Here is a 19,336-nt window from a genome sequence, read left to right on the forward strand (position 1 = left end):
GAGTTGTTCACGATGCGCCGTTTCATAGTGGTTGCTGGTTAAGCGAATAACAAAATGCAATAAAACGATACAGCTCACCCCAACGACGTCAAGGCAGGCAAAGCAGAGGCAATAAAATGATATAGTGAACCTTAACCAGAGATGTGCAATCAGATATGTAATACGTTGCCCCGTGGCATGTAAATATATTTACGGATAAATTAGCTAGTTGTTTGTTATTTTCTAATCACGTTGGCTACTAGGCTGTATAGAATGCTTGCTCATTACTTTTAATTGCTGAAGCTGAGCCCTTCTTTATTGAGTACAGATTGGTCTGTGGCTCATGGGATTCGGGCATGTAACTTTCGTCTCGTAAATAAGACGGTTTCAGACCTCCCAATGCACGCAGGACAACGAAAACCTCGTCGAACTGAAGCTTGGAACAAAAAATACATTTCAAGTTAGCGTGTACTGAGCTGTGTACGGAGCAGTAATAATGCGTAATTAACCAGAAAAAAGGCCAAATTAAACCCAGATGTGATCGTTAAAGTTGGGCACGCTTAAAGCTTTAACAGGAACTGTGACTTCGCTCAACAAAAAAGATTTCGGCCGATTCCGTATATAGTGCTGTTTAAGTATGCTGTCGCATCCCAAAGATAGTGCAGTCTGAAAAGAAAAAAAAAGTATTGCAAGTAAGAATAAACGTTCATTAAAGGGCTCTTTGTGATATGGTATTGAAGCAGGGTAAGTTGGCGTAAGTGAAGCTAAAGCCACGCAACAGAGCTCGGTTGACATCGAAGAAAGAAACACACATATGGAAGAATAACAAACATGGACAAATGTGGAACAGCAAACCACATAGTACACTAATGCACCCTGGAAGACTTTGTCTTGCTTCGATACCAACCGATGTTGACTCACCTTTGGTATATGTGTAAAAGACACATATTTTTTTAAATTTACTTTCTGAGTGATAAGGGTATACATAATTAATGAGCACAAGAATAACACATAACGAAAAAATAAAGGGGGCGGGCAATAGGAGTGGACACAGAGACATTTAACTGTATATGCTTTCAATACCTAGAGTACACTATACCTTCCAAAAATTTGTTTCTTTTTGTTTCTAGAATTCGCTCTCATATATGCGTATGGCTTTTTCAGCTTTGTTGCAATGCTAAGCTCTGCCTGTACACTTGCTTTTGCAATTTCGCAATAAATAATTCTAATTTCGAAATTTTGGGCTTGATCATTCCTTCATATGCGCAGCGCGCACTGTACCGAAACCGGCCCGGTACGTGTCTTCCTTTGGGCGAGAAGTGGGCATCCTTTGATCTCTTCGGCAGAAATTGCATGAACATGTAAATGAGTCCTTAACACGTGTACGTGGTTCATACACCCCGATTTTTTTTCTGGCGGCCCTACAGATCCTAGCCTATGCATTCTTTGCCACACATACTCGCCACAGCAAACGTAAACTGATTTCCCACTTGTCGCTATTTAGCGCGCACGCTTGTTTGCTACAGAACGCGCCGCGAGCTGGGCTAAGCTTCGCTTCATGAGCAGAAGAGCGAAGAGCTTGCTTTAATAAAACATGAAGCAGCACGCGATATAATCTCGCTCGGCCTTCTAGCCTGCCTTGTGCAGGCGTCTGCCTTGCTTGGAGCAGTCTGCTTGCTTCAGGGCCGCGCTTCAGGCGAGGAAAAGGTGGCACGTCCTGCACTATTGTCCCACCGCCTCGGTTGTGACCGCAGCGCCGGCGGGATTACGAGAATGGCCCCTCGCTTCTTTACGAGCCAACGGAATGTCAGCTGCTCGGAAAGGTGGGCCGCAAAGAATGCCATAAATATTATCTGTTAGCCTTCTTTCCTGCTCCGACTCGGCTTATCGTTCTGACGCATATGCTTACGCGTGAAACGGCCAGCTGCCGGTGTTGAGAGCCGTAGGGCATAATGGCGCGCCTCTCAGGCTGTTGGCATGATACGTGAGGTGGAGTACGCGTAACTGAGAAGGCTTTGGGTCACGTACATGTAGGAAGTGAAAGCAGTCAGCTGGCAGGGCGACGCCCCATTCTGTATATGCTTTAAATGCGTAAGCATTTCTATGCCTACCCAGCGAGGAAACCCGTCTTTCTGTCACCATAATACGAATCGCATATATAAAAAAACAAAATAAATTCGAAAGGAAAAACGTTGGTGCTGGTTAGTATAGAACCTACGACCCCACGCTCAGACGCCGAGTGTTTTGCCCACTGGGAGAAAGACCGGCGTATGCAGAAGGTGAATATATCTGAACCATACGAATGTGTTGTACCGGCTGTGCAAAATAAATGTGTATGGAGAACAGCGTCTATGAAGGCTTTGCTGAAAGATATGGAGATGGTGGAATAAAATCTATCTCTAGGACCCCGTGTAGGGTCGATTTCGGAGCACCGTAGACATCAGGAAAATTCCGATTTTGCGAACATATAATACACGTCACATTAGTTATACACGTCACATTCCCGATGCGTTTGGTGGTCACGGGATGCGCCCTCCGTTGAGGCGTTCCTTCCCCGACCGAAGTACCACCGATCTCTGAGGGCGCATGCACTTCACGTCGCGCCCCACAGACTGACAAGCAGTCAATGAGTTGATAAGGATGACAAGGATTTATGAAGGGTTATATGAATCTCATTGCTGTTGATAATGGTTCGACGTGAATGGATCAGGTCCTAAAGTGATAAGAGGTTACAATTGTCGGATCAATTCTGATAATGCTAATAGGTACCAATAAGTGTTTATAAAAATAGCATCAAGTCCGATAAGTTTGATAAGGGGCGATAAGTCTTGATAAGGGCCGGATGGCATCCCATAAGGCTGATAAGAACAGATAATGGTTGATAAGGGCCGGATCTAGTCCGATAAGGTTGATAACGACCGATAAGGGTTTATACTAGTCAAATCAGGTTTCATAACATTGATAACACCGGGCTGCGTGGAGATGAGCAGGTGGCACGATGCACAATTGCGCATAGGCAACTCTCAGAGAAGTTCCTGCGTGAATTTTTTTCTCGTTTCTCACTGATTCTCTGTGTCCTATGAATGAATGAATAGAATTTATTAATAGGAAAGACAGAGAGGTCGACCTGAGCTAGTGCGCTCTAGTCTGCTACTCTGCACTGGGGAAGAGGGAATGGGAGTGAAAGTATTGGAATGGATGATGATGATAAGAGAAGTGGTGAGTGCTTATGTACATGAGACAGTTGCCTCGCTAGAGCCGCTCGTCGAGCTTGGTGTCCTGCAGGAACCTCAACAATACTTTTGTTGCACGCATTGAAATTGCAGTGTCAGGCCATGGGCCGAGGATAGCTTCCTCCGACAGTAGTTGCCTGCCAACGCTGGCTAAGAAACTGTCTAACGTCCTTCGCTCCAGCATATATGCTGGGCAGTCGCACAGTACGTGTTGCAGTGTTTCGGGCATCTGGCAGTGTGCACAATCAGGGCTGTTCGATTGGCCGATGAGGTGTGCGTAGCGACGGGTGAAAGCAACGCCGAGCCGAATCCTGTGTAGCAATGATGTTTTGCTCCGCGTAAGCTTCGGGGGCAAACAGAATTTACCTTCTGGGTCAATCATATGTAGACGTCTGTGAATGTTATCAGAGTGGGCTCTGTAAGCCTTTGTAAGGTCCTGCATCAGTGCCTTGATCATGGAGTTGGTGTCAGGTCGCGAGTACGCAATCCGTACTTCATCAGAGGAAGAGGAGGCCGATCTTGCCTCACTGTCAGCGAGTTCTGTGTCCTAAATTTTAACGCAGGCCTACATATTTTTTGAAGTATTTCATGCATACTTCTAAGAAGCAAGGAAAGAGCAAACTTCGCTCTTGATATTTTCACCAGTGGTCCGATTGAACCACCCCGAAATCAAAGTAATTTATTTTTACAATAGTGTCGCAAGCAGGGGCCCCCGACGTAAGACAATAAAAATTAACTAATGTGCGCTTGAGAGTTTGTTCACCTAGTAAATAACATCAACGTATCTATCTATCTATCTATCTATCTATCTATCTATCTATCTATCTATCTATCTATCTATCTATCTATCTATCTATCTATCTATCTATCTATCTATCTATCTATCTATCTATCTATCTATCTATCTATCTATCTATCTATCTATCTATCTATCTATCTATCTATCTATCTATCTATCTATCTATGCAAATCACGGTGCAAAAATGACAAAGCGGTAGTAACAGCGGTAATTGTTATATATAGGTAAATAATGCCCGTAAGCTCCAGAGATTAACGAAGAAAGTTTTGCGTGAGTTATTTTCCCAAGTTCCTCTAACCTTCACAATGTGTGAACGTGCTAAAGCGGCACAATGGTAGTAGGCGTCGCATCTTTGTTTGGCCATATCTTGCAGGCTTTCTCAATCAAATTGATGTGCATCTCCATCGTTAGGAAGAAATAGAAAATGGAAAGCTCAGTGCCAGGCAGCGAGTTGGAATTCACGAACCGCGTGTGTAAGTGGCGTGAGCCGATGTTCGAATCTAGAAAAAGAAAAGTAATCGAAAACGAAGTTGATGACGGCAGACAATAGGATTTGTCATGCGAGAACTCAGCTATCTTCATTCTACATCGCGCGAAGTTCGCTCGATATTGGCGCAGCTGTTCAAATACGAGAAAAAAAAGAAAGGCACTTGAAACAGGAGTTGATGAAGACATGACGAGATCCGATAAGATATGTCATCCGAAAACTCAGCTATTTCTCTCCTACATAGCGCGAAGTTCCCACGAAGCTGCTGCCGTTCAAGTGATACGACGCTCGTGATTTTCACCCAGAGACGACTGGATTCAAATTTCACAAAAATTCCGGATGAATCCGCATCACTGACGTTCTCCTCGCTTGCGAGGTGACACGCCCGCCTGTCGAGAGAGCTTTTCGTATGGTGACAACTCGGAAATTCAATCAGCTGCAGGGCTGTCAAAACTGTCAACTTGACGAAAATTAGATATCGTGGACATGCGTCGAGGAAAGGCAAAGATTCAATTTGCGAACTTCGAGAAGTGTCAATAAGAGCAGCCTTAGGTCTCCCTACACCTCATTCTGCATTTTCCTTCTTGAAATTGAACTGTCATTTTCTTTTTATTTTGCACTCATCGTGAAGCTTAAAAGCAAACGTTTCTTTTGTAAGTTCTTTTGCGTTTTTTTTTCTTTCGCGGCACAATTTGCATATCAACTATCGCACGTCTGCCATCAAGTCACGTAACGTCGGGTTAGTCTCGAGTCCCAGTGGCAGCGAGCTTTACAAAGGTCACTGTAAAGCCTATGCACAGACCTGAGTGCCCAAGCTTCGCAAACACTTTGCTGCGTTCCCGATATTAAAGCCCGCGCTAACAAGTTAGGAGCTGAATCTAATATATTACGGTTGTGTTGAAAGGGAGCTGGCGATTGAATACTACAGAAACAGAAATAATATTCAAGTTTATTTCTTATTATTATCACCCACTTTAACCGTCATTTCCTTAACGCTGTTTAAACCATCCCCTAAGGCATTTGCGATAGTTGCGCGCGAACCTAGAATAACCGAGCTAGCAGAGAGGGCGGAGTGGAAGGGGGGGGGGGGGGTAGGCGCTTTATAATTTAATTGTGTTTAATAACTGAAACGTCTCTCAAAAGGCAAAGCGGGCTTCGCAACATAGGGGATATTTCTTTTTAAAACCGTATACGATAAATAAAGCACGATAGAACACAGGCGCTGACCAACAATATCGCGGTTGATTGCAAAGACGCAATGAATAGCTGCGAAGTTGTCGCAAACAAAACATCAAGCAGCAAAACAGGGAGAATGGAATGGGAGGGGAAGAACTTAGCAAGAACAAAAAAGAATACAGAATGAATCACGTTATCCTCCGTGCAGGATTCTCCTCGATCATTCCCAAGCCGATTATTTGATCGTGGTGGTAGACTTCTTGCTTAGCTTCAAGTTATAGTACAGTTAGGAAGGATTTAGCGAGCAGAGAAGAAATTACGCATAGTTTTCGATTGAATAGGATGAGCTCCCTACTGTGCCCGTAATGCGAGCCTTCCTATTTATATTTATTTGTTCAATTTCCACAGCCGCCCAACTGCCTGCGCATCTGATAAAGTTGAGGAAGAGAAAGATGGACTGAAAGAACAAAAACATGCAAAAGTAAGGCTACTGCATAAGCTTTTGGGAAGCGCGCTTTGGTCTTCATCGGAGACTTGCTGCTACTCCTCCCTCCCGACTTGGAGACTTGCGGCCGCCAGCTCGTCCAGATGTCAGTACTATTGTTGCAACATAACTTGCCTTCTCGAAACAAAATTAAATTCTGAGATTTTACGTGCCGAAAATTCCCGTTTTATTATGAGCCACGCCCGTAGTTCCAAGTTCATTTTCACCACACGGATATTTTTTAACGCGCACTAAAACCTAAATGCATGAGCGTTTTGCGCACGTCCTCCATCAGAATGGAGCCAACGCAGCCTGGATCGAACCTGCAACCTCGAGTTCAACAGTGCATTGCAACGCCATAGCAACTGAGTTAACGCAGCGTCTCTCACAGGGAACCACAGGACCAGCTGTCGAAAGGCTGTGTGTACAGACCTATCCTGTTTGTCGTCCTTTGGCTGCGGGAAACAAGAACAGGCGTGAGAAAAAATATATATACCATCAATATCAATAAACGCACGCACACGCGCGCGCCAGTGAGTGATACTAAAGCTCTGAGTCATAAAATAAAAAAGGCGGGATAGGCGGCCCTGTAGGAGTGGCCGGGAATACAGCGGTGAACCGCGACCAGTACAGAGCACTTAAACAAAACGTGAAAAAGGTAAAAAGAAAAATTCGGCGAATCCCACGTTATATCTGGGAATCTTTTACAAGCGGAGCTTCGCTTTTTTTTTTATGTTTACTAAAACGCCCGCATTTATCCTCCTTCACATCTACGCAGCTAAACGCTCTTCGCTCAATGAACGCAATAGAGAAAGCACAAATTCAACATGAACGACGAAGGTGACAGAAAAAAAAATTTAGTACAATGTAATTTATTCTTTACTTTTTCTCGCTTTTATAGTTATCCGCAACCGTGCCCAAATGACCGAAGAATCCACTTCACCGACGCGCACTACGCCATGACGCGCGTAGTGCAATCTGGCGCATCAAGCATCGTATTGCATCGTAATGCAGCGGTACTAAAGTGCACCGTTACGATGCACTTCACAGCGCTGTATTAAACACTGCAATCGCCCTTTAAAAAAAACCGTATGCCTCATAAATCCCATATTCGATAAGCCGATATGAAACTTGCAGGATCCCATATCAAAACCTGTTGTCATATGATGATATTTGATGTGCGAGCTATGGATAATACGGGGTTTTCACAGCATGGATGGCGAGAACTCTAAAAAGACTGAACCAAAATGCAAAATACAGAACGTCTTCGGAAAGACATCTGCAACAATAATGCCTGAATTTACATCCTAATTCCGCAAGAACGCGCTACTCCGAAGCGCGCTGTCACTCACATTCATAAACGTGCATTATTGCTAGCCTATCTACATTTTATGCTGAGAGAGAAATTACAATTTCAATAATGCGCACCGCTCACCTCACAAACACGCAGCATACGTAAAACTTACCCCAACACAGAACAAGAGTAATTGAAGTGTCATGAAACCAGCGTCTTGCAGTGTGGTTTAAAACGCACCGTGCAGCAAGCTCCTATGTAAATTAACACAGAAGCACTGTTTAAAGTAATACTTAGTCATTGACCAGTTATTATTAGCTCTAATGTATATAGTCATGATGCCCAGACTCACCCGTACGGGTTTCTTGTTACACCAATGGAACAAGAACAAGTATCAACGTCAATTAAAATTCAGGTGATTTAACGTTCGACCACTTACAAAAACTTAAGCAAAACATTCCTTTGATGTTTTACTGCGCTTTAAAATATAAGACCTATTCACGATCATTTTAAATGAATGTAGAACCAAAACAAAGCCGCAGCTGTCACAACAAAGCACGTGCGGAAGTTCTGCATGTCTCAACATTGGCTTGTTCAACGCACACTCACTCATTAAAGTAACAAGATAAGTATTAATTACGCCCTTTACAGTCTATAATTATCTCACTCGACTGCCCGCCCGAAGCACGTCGACTGAATCACATACAGAGTTTCCGATGCGAAGCACCGGAGCGACCACATAAGCAGTCTGCAGCAGCTCGAGAGCTTTACTTTCGCTAAGCGCTCCAGGCAGTCTTCGCCCTTCTTGTACGTTGTTTTTCTCCTCGTCCTTTTCCCTTCAACACCCCAGAGCCATACGTGACCATCGGCATGGACGACTGTACAGCGCGTAGCGCATTTCCCGGCGGTCATCACCCAAGCGTTCGCAATTCAGCGCACGTAAGAGGGAAAAAATGAACGGAACTACTCGCGAGGGGGACGTGCCACTTTAAATGAGCTGCTCCCACCTTGCTTCAGAAGCGCGAGTACTCGGGCGAGAAGACATTTCCTCTGCAGTAAGTAAATAAAATTGTTCATTAGCGTCGTGTACGTTATAGCTGGCCCTTAGAATATATTCTTTTTGACAAACCAGATAGATAGATAGATAGATAGATAGATAGATAGATAGATAGATAGATAGATAGATAGATAGATAGATAGATAGATAGATAGATAGATAGATAGATAGATAGATAGATAGATAGATAGATAGATAGATAGATAGATAGATAGATAGATAGATAGATAGCAAAAACTCAGAAGTCGTTTTTCTGCATCAATGCTTTGCTACGTTTAGAGCACGTGTGCTAAAACGAAGGGCGTGTAAGAACATCGGTATGTCTGTGTACCGACCTTATAACGGTATTTATTTATTTTATGTTTATTTTCCTCGTATTTATTTATTTATTTATTTATTTATTTAGCCGTGGGATCAGGTGGCAATGTTGGAAGCAAGTGGACTGCAAGTAATATGAAACAACAAAACAAACCTACACAGGTTCCCCAGAAAGGAAAGTTTCGGAGTTGAAGCACAATTTGTCCTGGTCCAGGGCAGAAACCTGCTAAGCAGGGCAGAAACCAATTAACTAGTGTCCCTGTGTATGCTATCGGAGGGTGGTGGTGGTGGTGGTGGTGGTGAATTGTAGCAACAGGCGGGTTTAGCCTGGCGAACAAGGCCGGCAATTGCTCCGCCCGAGCAATTGCAATTGAACAATACCGCTGAAGGGTTTCACCATATGTTCATCAAACCAGTCTCTCTTAAGAATTCGATGAGGAGACGTGAAGTTTCTTTGCGGGCTATAACTGATCCCTCGGGAAATATAAGGTGTTGCAGGCGCGCATGCGGAAGGTCCTTGTTTTGCAGATTCTTCAGGAGAGTGTCTCTTTCATCTTGGAATTGCTGGCAGGACCACAAAAAGTGCTCAATGTCTCCTGTCTCGTTGCATGCCGTACAGTTCGGAGAATTGATTCGCGCCGTTTTAGATAACCAGGCTGGTGTATTAGCAGATCCTGTCCTTATTCGATATAGAAGTGTGGCTTCCTCTCGGTGCAATCTCTTGGTTACGCAGGGCATATGCGGTGGAACCCAAAGCGACGCAAAGTGATTTCGAATGTCAGATTTTTGCACTTGATTACTCTTTGGAGCCTTGATTTTGGGAGGATGATAGAGCGCTGCGTATGCAAGCGCATCAGCTTTTTCGTTTCCTGAGATACCAATGTGGGAAGGAATCCATTGAAACTTTACTGTGAAGCCTTTGTTGTTGAGTTCTTTCACGATGGCTAGTGATTTGCGTGGGAACTTGAGGGATGGCAAACCACGGTATATTTGTTGTAATGCAGCCTTTGAGTCCGTAAGGACAACCACATTCTGCGGAGGCAAAGTCTTTAATTTCCGCAGAGCAGAAGCTATTGCTACGCCTTCCACAACTGTAGACGAGGCTATACAGTCCAGACGGCCAGACCACGTATATCTTAGAGAGGGAATACAGAATGCAGCTGCGCAGCGGTCTTCGTCTGCCTTGACAGAGGCCATCTGTCAAGCAACGCTGCTCCCGCAGGGAGCAGCGTTGCGCATAGGCTCTCCGTTGTGTTCCAGCTCTGCAGTGAAGCAACTGCGCGAGCGCGCAGGAGACAAATGCCGCACAGCGTTCTCTTTTTTTTTTTTTTTTTTTTTTTTTTTGCTGGTCGCGAGCAACACATAACAATTGCTCGCGAGCGCTGAGCAAGATGACATTATTTAATGCAGGCTAGGCTCCAACGATTGGCGTAGCAGGAGGGGTGCCAACCTTCTAAACTTTTTAGTTTGTATGTACATTTATATACACACATATACAAACACACGCACGAAGGTACATATAAGGAGTAGAACCCTCCTCGATCCCTCGAAATGAAATCCTGACTACGCCCGTGGCTCGAACAGCTCAAAAGTTCGCATGCAAACACACATTACCTTACAAAAAAAAAGTGGTGCAATGATTTCAGCCGCATTTGAAGCTTTCTCGCGGAGGCCGGTAGGCAAGGAATGTTTTAAAGGGTGTTTAAAGAAAACTTTGCACACATGTGGTGCACAATTTTGTGAGCACATTTTGGCTGCCGAAACCAGACGAATAATGATCGTGGCCAAGAGAACTATCGTGCCTGCAGTTATGTCAGTGACCGTTAACCGTGACCGTCATTCATCACTAACCGTCATTCACAGGTGCTGTACGTTTTTGATATATGCGGTACAGACACGTAGATTTAAACTCATTTCAAATGTTCACATGCGCACATTATATGCAAAGCTTACTTTTACGATTCATACCGCAAACTTCACAGCTGCTTCGTAGCAGCAAATCTGCGAGTGGAAAAAAATGCACGAGCTTCTAGATCAAATTTATTTCGTACAAGGGAATGGATGAGCAATGACTGGTAGCAGCAGGGGATGAGTGCTAGTTCTTGGAGCCTTGGGGGCAGAATTCAAAGCCACTGGAAAGGCAACAAGTTAATAAGAGTAACAACAGGTTATTTTTATTGCACTAATCACATAAGATGGCAAACTTGCAAAGTAATTATTCACACATTGCAGAATGTAATATGACAACACATTTTTCTTTATCTCTTCATACTACTCAGGTCAATTTACTATAACACAGCACTTATTAAACATACAAAAATAATTTCACATTCCTCACGTCGACTAAGGCTGATCGAACAAGCAACATATTGCGGGCGGTAAATGCTGAAGCTATCACAGCTGTCTCATCAGCGGGAGCACACGATGTTTTTGCATACTACAAAACAATGAACACGATTACATTAATTTACCTTACGTGAAAAATCAGAACGCCGAACAAGAAACAGTAGAAAAAAGCCAGGATGTAGCGGGCAAATCGTATCTACTAGTATTTACTCTGCTTTGAACACGCTGTTATAGAGCCGCATAGTCAGAACGATCGTACGAGCTACATAGCGAATTCGGCGAGTTGTTAAGTTAACATTATTCGCCTATATGTGCAGCGTGACACAGACGCGCTGCACATTCCATTCTTTGTCCCGCGTGTGTGTCGCGCTGCACATAAACTCCGAAAATTGCACAAGTGAACAACCTCTCATGCCAGGCGTACGCGTTTCAGCCTGTACAGGAGTGTTACTCGAGATAAATGGTGCTTTAGTGTAAACAAGCCGAACTCACCTCTGTAAACAAGGCGAACGCACCTCGCATATATCCTGGTCCCTTTCGGAGCTGGCCGGTCTCGTCCGTCCGCACGGCACCGCGTAAAAAGCCTTGCCACCTTCTGTGCGATTTGTGCAGTTTGGTGCGCTGCACCCCATCATACTGGAATACAAGTTTCAAAATTATGTGTTTCGTACCACTTCACCAAAGTCATGAACTTAGTATCGTCGACCACCGTACCTGCAACCCGGAGCCGACCGGTGCAATGCGCGCTCGACGGTCCGCTGATTGCAATTTCGGTGGCACTGACAGAAACGAGTCGGCGCCGGGTCCGTAAAGTTGGCTTCGCAGCGGCTCAGTTGACCATTGGACGTCAATTTTGTACCACGTGATAGCGCTCGGCGAATAGTGGTGAGAGCGGCGCCGGGAAAGTTCTTGCGCAACTCTGCTCCCTGCAGGAGCATATACAGGATCACTAGAATCAACAAGTTACTCGAAGCGATGCGCATTGATCAAGCAAATAGGGGCGCAGGAATCCGCAAGGTGGCGTAAATTTTATGAAAAAGACATTTGGCACCAACCCTGATGTTCACATTCTGTCAACATCCAATTTATAAACAGGCTGCATCAATTCGAAGTACAATAGTCGTTTATATATACCGTAGGTGATCTGTATAGAGGCACTCTGTTCGTTATACAAATCTATAAGCTCGTACTACGTCGATTGGCTTCTTGGGTACTCTATAGACTTATGGGTTTAAACTTTACTACAGTTATGTCTTAGGGCGCGCATGAGTCTTGTACATACACTTTGTTTCATGCATAACAGGTAATTCTGCAAAAGCTAAAGAGAGTATTCTCACTGATAGCATTCGCGACCAAAAAAACATGCATCACATATAAAAGAAAGATATAGGTATGAGTCATGGAATTTGATATACCATTGTCTCATACATATCTAAGTCGCAAAATACGAGGGCAAATTAGAAACACTTTACCCTTATTTTTCATTAGCCAAGATAAATTACATACGGGTAACTAGAAATATACGTACTATTCTACGTACTTCACACTACTTTTCCGCATAGTCCCCACACCAGTTCAGACATTGGTCCCATGGCATCACTTAATTTGAGATGACTCTGCGGTAGAATTCGTCCTGCTGACTGTGGAAGCACCGTCGGACTGCTGTCTTGGCTTCATCGTTGCATTTGAATCACTGTCCTGCCAGGAACTGCTGCAGCGGATCGAAACCATAGAAATCACTAGGGGTGAGGTCCGGACTGCATGGTGGATGGTCCAAACTCTCCCAGTGAAATTACCGGAGTTTGTTGGCGGTTCTGATTGCCACATGTGGCCTCGCATTGTCGTGGAGGATAACCGCGTTGTCCCCATTGAGAATCCCTCAGCATTTTCTCCTGATGGCAGCCATCAGACGTGAAAGCGTGGAAAAACAACTGTCGGCATTGATGGCTGCACATTGTGTCATGAAATCCAGCAGGAGCGGTCCTCGGCGATCCAAGAAGTCCATTAACATCACTCTCCCAACAGATGGCAGTGAATTGATTTTTTTTCACAGGCGAACCAGAATGTTTCCACACCATACTGTTGCGGTTCGAGGTGGCGTTAGGGCAAGGAAACCAAAGCCCATCGAAGAATGCGTCTAATTGTAGGAATGAAAGAAAAAGGCTTCGTTTGACATTATTTACATGGCTCCAGTTAAGGAAGACCACTTCATGCCGGAGCTTGTTAAAAGTCCGAGTTCACATCAGGAAAAGGCGGCCCTACTGCATGAAAAGTCTCCGCTTTTAACACCGTCGTCTCTAGGTCCCTAATGTCCTAGGCGAGTTGACTGGGGAATTTGAGCAGTGTATCGCAGCCAATCACAATCGTCGAATCGATTGCGATACGACACCCATGCTATCGCAACACTCCGCAGCATCCCCCTCTCCGAAGCTTCCGCTCACCCGACGCATAAAATATGGGACAGAATAGCAACCAGGAAATCCACGGCTTCGGTACCATGCTCACTCGAAGCATAGAATAGAGGGCAGGATAGCAACCTGGGAATCCACGGTCGGCACCGGGGTTCGGTAGCATGCTCCCTCGAAGCATAGAATAGGGCACAGGATAGCAAACAGGAAATCTGGTCGGCACTGGGCTCCGGTATCATGCTCACTCCAAGCTTAGAATAGGGGAGAGGATAGCAACCTGTGAATCCACGGTCGGCAACGGGGTTCGTAGCATGCTCACTCGAAGCATAGAATGGGGGACAGGACAGCAACCTGTGAATCCATGGTCGGTGCCGAGCGTCGGTAGCATGCTCACCCGAAGCATAGAATAGGAGACAGAATAGCAACTTAGGAATCTACGGTCGGCAGGGGGCTTGGTATTATGCTCACCTGAAGCATAGAAGAGGGGACATGATAGCAACCTGTGAGTCCACGGTCGGCGCCGAGCTTCGATAACATTGTAAAATATGAAGACGCCAGATAAACAGACACACACAAGAGAAGAAAACGGGACAGGGCGCCACCTGTCCCGGTTCTCTTGTGTGTGCCTGTTTATTTGGCGTCGTCGTATTTTACAATAAACAGCTGCCAACTAGCCCAACAAGAAATGCTTTTCGATAACATGCTCACCCGAAGCATAAACTAGGGGACAGGATAGCAACCTGGGAATCCACGGTTGGAGCCGGTCTTCGGTAGCATGCTCACCCGAAGCATAGAATAGGGGACAGGATAGCAACTTGGGAATCCACCATCGGCACCGGGCTTCGGTAGCATGCTCACCCGAAGCATAGAATAGGAGACAGACTAGCAACCTGGTAATCCCCGGTCGGCACCGGACTTCGGTAGCATGCTCACGCAAAGCATAGAATGGGGGACAGGATAGCAACCTGGCAATCCACAGTCGGCACCGGGCTTCGGTAGCATGTTTACCCTAAGCATAGAATAGGAGACAGACTAGCAACCTGGGAATCCACGGTCGGCACCGAGCTTCGGTAGCATGCTCATCCGAAGCATAGAATAGAGGAAATGATAGCAAGCTGTGAATCCACGATCGGCACCGGGCTTCGGTAGCATACTCACCGGAAGCATAAAATAGGAGATAGACTAGCAACCTGGTAATCCACGGTCGGCACCCGGCTTCGGTAGCATGCTCACCCGAATCATAGAATAGGGGACAGGATAGCAACCTGCGAATCCACGGTAGGCACCGGGCTTCGGTAGCATGTTTACCCGAAGCATAGAATAGGAGACAGACTAGCAACCTGGGAATCCACGGTCGGCACCGGGCTTCGGTAGCATGTTTACCCGAAGCATAGAATAGGAGACAGACTAGCAACCTGGGAATCCACGGTCGGCACCGGGCTTCGGTAGCATGCTCACCCGAAGCATACAATAGGGGACAGGATAGCAACCTGGGAATCCACGGTTGGAGCCGGTCTTCGGTAGCATGCTCACCCGAAGCATAGAATAGGGGACAGGATAGCAACTTGGGAATCCACCATCGGCACCGGGCTTCGGTAGCATGCTCACCCGAAGCATAGAATAGGAGACAGACTAGCAACCTGGTAATCCTCGGTCGGAGCCGGGCTTCGGTAGCATGCTCACCCGAAGCATAGAATACGGGACAGGATAGCAACGTGGCAATCCACAGTCGGCACCGGGCTTCGGTAGCATGTTTACCCGAAGCATAGAATAGGAGACAGACTAGCAACCTGGAAATGCACGGTCGGCACCGAGCTTCGGTAGCATGCTCACCCGAAGCATAGAATAGGGGAAACGATAGCAAGCTGTGAATCCATGATCGGCACCGGGCTTCGGTAGCATACTCACCGGAAGCATAAAATAGGAGACAGATTAGCAACCTGGTAATCCACGGTCGGCACCCGGCTTCGGTAGCATGCTCATACGAATCATAGAACAGGGGACAGGATGGCAACCTGGGATTCCACCGTCGGCACGGGACTTTGGCAGCATGCTCATCAAAAGCATAGAATAGGAGACAGACTAGCAAACTAGCAACCTGGGAATCGGCGGTCGGCACCGAGCTTCGGTAGCATGCTCACCCGAAGTATAGAATACGAGACAGACTAGCAACCTGGTAATCCACGGTCGGCACCGGGCTTCGGTAGCATGCTCACCCGAAGATAGAATAGGGGACAGGATAGCAACCTACGAATCCACGGTCGGCACCGGGCTTCGGTAGCATGTTTACCCGAAGCATAGGATAGGAGACAGACTAGCAACCTGGGAATCCACGGTCGGCACCGAGCTTCGGTAGCATGCTCACCCGAAGCATAGAATAGGGGACAGGATAGCAACCTGGAATCCACGGTCGGAGCCGGGCTTCGGTAGCATCTTTGCCCGAAGCATAGAATAGGAGACAGACTAGCAATCTGGGAATCCACCGTCGGCTCGGGGCTTGGTAGCATGCTCACCTGAAGCGTAGAAGAGGGGACAGGATAGCAACCTGGGAATCCACGGTCGGCGCCGGGTTTCGGTAGCATTTGACATTGGCCCTTTTCATCATTCGTTCTGGCTGTTAGGTAGTTGTGTGGGTGGGTGCCTCTTGTGGACCCGTCAGCCATCGGTTTCAACGCTGCGTTGACTTTTTCGTAGGCGCTGATGGATGGGTGCGGGTTGCTCGTGGCAAACGCCTATGGCTGTGTTGAGACGTAACAATACTGTGCTGCCTTGATTCTAGCGTGAAATGCAGTATCCACGTTTCATCGCCAGCAACAATGCGCTCCACGAAACTTCCACCCTACGCGGCATACCGTTGCAGATGATTCAGTGAAACAATCATTCGCTTGCCTTTCATCACATCATCCAACTGCTTAATCACTCACCGACATGAAACCTTCCGGTACCCTAAGGACCCGTGAGCGATGCCGTAAACACTCCGAAACGAAATGCCGAGTTCCCGGGTAATGTCCTTGAAGCGCACACGCCGATCCTCTTTGAACATTGCATCCACGCGGAAATATTGTTGTCAGTCAGGGACGCACGTTGCCTACCGGAACGCTCATTGTCATGTAAGTCATCACGGCCTTTTACAAACTAACAACACTACCACCTCACACTTCTCAAAGCGAGACACCTTTCCCGATACGTGGACTGCATTTCGCTGTGAACTGCAATGGGCATTCGTCCCTTGCTCCATAGAAAACGAATCACACTTTGTTGCTCGTACGCCGCAGACGTGTGAAGCATAACCGCCATCTTCAAAAACGTATAGAAGCTCCATGCAGCGGAGCTAAGGCCGGGCGGATCCAAGAAAAGTCCACCGCTGGGAATAAATAAGTTGGTTTCGCTTTTGCAGCCGTGATTTGCCTAAAAAAAGTATACTCAAAAACTTTCTGATCTGTCCTCGTATGATGCGTTCATTACATGGAAAGCGTCGCAAACCTGAACCTATTCACTAGCGTGGCGTCAGCAAGTGAAGACTTGTCGCACTGCTGCGTATTGGGTCCTTTGATATATACGAACTTGGATAGCATTTCTGCTTTCCTGTCAATTTGCCTCCCCATCCCCCTTCCTCAGTTTAGGGCAGTAAACGAGATTTTGCCTTCTGGTTAACCTCCCTGCCTTGTTCAGGCTCTCTCTCTCTTTTATACCGCGATCAGACAAGCACAAAATAGAGATGTATACACCACGATGCGCTAATTTAAACAGTTTATTCAATGGAAAACACATACATGTATACAGCATGCACAACCGCGCCACTCCTGCTCAAAACGTCGTACTGCCCCTTCCAAAAGAGGCAGTCTCTTTATCAAAAGATGTCGACAGAGGCAATGCTAACGCACCTTTAAGCACTGCGCCTGATAGATTATACCTCCATAATATCATGTGCACGCGCGTCCTTTCTCTGTGTCTGGCAAGAATCACGCAGTCATTAAACAAACATGTGCAGCCACACCACACACATTGATAGTGAACACACCAATGACCGTCGTGGTGATTGATTGAATGAATGATTGACTGATTGATTGATTGATTTTAGCAATTGCTTGCATTCGTGATTGCTTGACTAGTTACAGTACCTTAACAGTAACTTAAAGCACATGAACGAGCACAAATGAAAGGGCATCAACACACAAATGAGAGTGGTGACCACGAGCGAAAACCCTGTGCTCTATTACGCACCCGGTGATCCTTTTCTATTTCTTCTCCTCCTCTTTTCTCTTATCAAAAAGCTACCTTAAGCGTCGTGTCGCAGGCTGTCCTACCAGATCTTCGAGCCACTCTCATGGGTACGAGATGCAGTGATATCACAAATGGGCAAAGAAAGAGAACATATATAGGCGAGCTCGCTTCTGCGTCAGCCGTGCGGCTGCGTGGCTGATCGCCCTTCGCCCCGCGAGTCGCGTCTGGCTGCCCCTGTGTCCGGATACAGCTCGTGGACAGGCCTCAACGACAGCAGCACCCGATGCCTCTGGAAGGCTTCGCTCTGTCTGAAGGTCCGGTCCGTGCCGTGCAGCCAGTCCAGGATTCCCAGAATGCCGTAGTTTCCGCGGAACCTGCGTGCCTCGAGAGAAAAGCCGGCAATGTACGGTTCTTTCTTTTTAGTTTTTTTTTTTCGTGGCTTTGCTTTCGGTTCTACCTCTAGTTCTTTTTTTCCCCGCGCGGTGCCTAATCGGAGCGGATGTCTTTTGAGCGCCTCATTGGCCGCCCACCCGCTGGGTGCACGGGTCGATGGAAGGGAACAATGTGTAGCACTGGGAACCAATGAGGCTTTGGCGAATCAGGGGATAATTACAGCGGGAGCCATATAAGAATTACGGCCTAATAATCCTATTCTAGGCATAGGCCTGTGTTTCCCCGAATGTTACGCCTGTTTACTACACGTAATGCATCGCTGGAGCAGTCGTTCCAGCTTACACAACAGGCGGTTCCAAACAAACATAACGACGTGCGATAAGTACGCGTATGAACAAGCGTTGTTACCCTGAAATCGGCGCCTCAACAACATTGTAGAAACTTGTAGAAGCAATAATGATCCTTTGAAGCACGACCTTTTCAAATTCCTTTCATATCGTTTCTCATCTTTACTGCCCTTTCCTCTACGCCCAGCAGAGGGTAGCCAAGCGAACAATTAGTCTGGTTAGCCTCTCTACCTTCCACTTGAATTTTTTTTCCTATGCTATAGAAACAACGACGCAACATGTAACCCTATACATTTCAATATGTATCTCTATATTTAGTTTATGTAGCCTACACATGGTGGTTTACTCCGGCAACTTCAATTCCATTCTGGAAGGGCAGAATAATAATGGTCCTTTAAGAATACGCTGCCTTCTTTTCCTTCCCTCGTTCAGATAGTTGCGTTCAGATAGATAGCGTTCATATAGTTGCTGCGAAAAAAGAACGCTACGATAATGAAGCAATGGAAGCATTGCCATTCTGCTTTTATCATTCTGATCACTGTCAGTAGCGTTCACGAAATACTCGACTTCCGATGTTTTCCATCCATTTCAATGGCACAGCAAAGTTGGCGCGCATACGAGATCGCCCAAGTCGCGCGTGGCAATCTATGAAGCAGAAGTCCCACGGGAACCAAGGAACGGAAGACTCAAGATGCTCTGGCAAAAATCGCTCAAGGTAACCTTGGCTCGTGTTCACCGCACACAAATTCACAAACGCATCTGACAAAAAGCAAGCACTCCTCTACTACAAC

General features: G+C 46.2%; 1 protein-coding gene across 2 annotated transcripts in view; it reads right to left on the bottom strand.

The window, feature by feature from the left end:
- Positions 1 to 17,293: 17,293 nt before the first annotated feature.
- The window catches only part of LOC142579044 (fatty acid hydroxylase domain-containing protein 2-like), a 101,369-nt gene continuing 99,326 nt past the window's right edge, over positions 17,294 to 19,336 (bottom strand). The window contains exon 7 of one of the 2 annotated variants that reach the window (XM_075688864.1): positions 17,294 to 18,187. In XM_075688864.1, coding sequence (XP_075544979.1) covers positions 18,070 to 18,187 — 118 coding nt within the window. In that variant the 3' untranslated portion in view covers positions 17,294 to 18,069. The remainder of the gene's footprint in view (positions 18,188 to 19,336) is intronic. The other variant, XM_075688863.1, reaches the window with a different exon arrangement.

This window comes from Dermacentor variabilis, chromosome 4 (assembly GCF_050947875.1).
Source record: "Dermacentor variabilis isolate Ectoservices chromosome 4, ASM5094787v1, whole genome shotgun sequence".
In the NCBI taxonomy this organism is placed as follows: Eukaryota; Metazoa; Arthropoda; class Arachnida; order Ixodida; family Ixodidae; genus Dermacentor; species Dermacentor variabilis.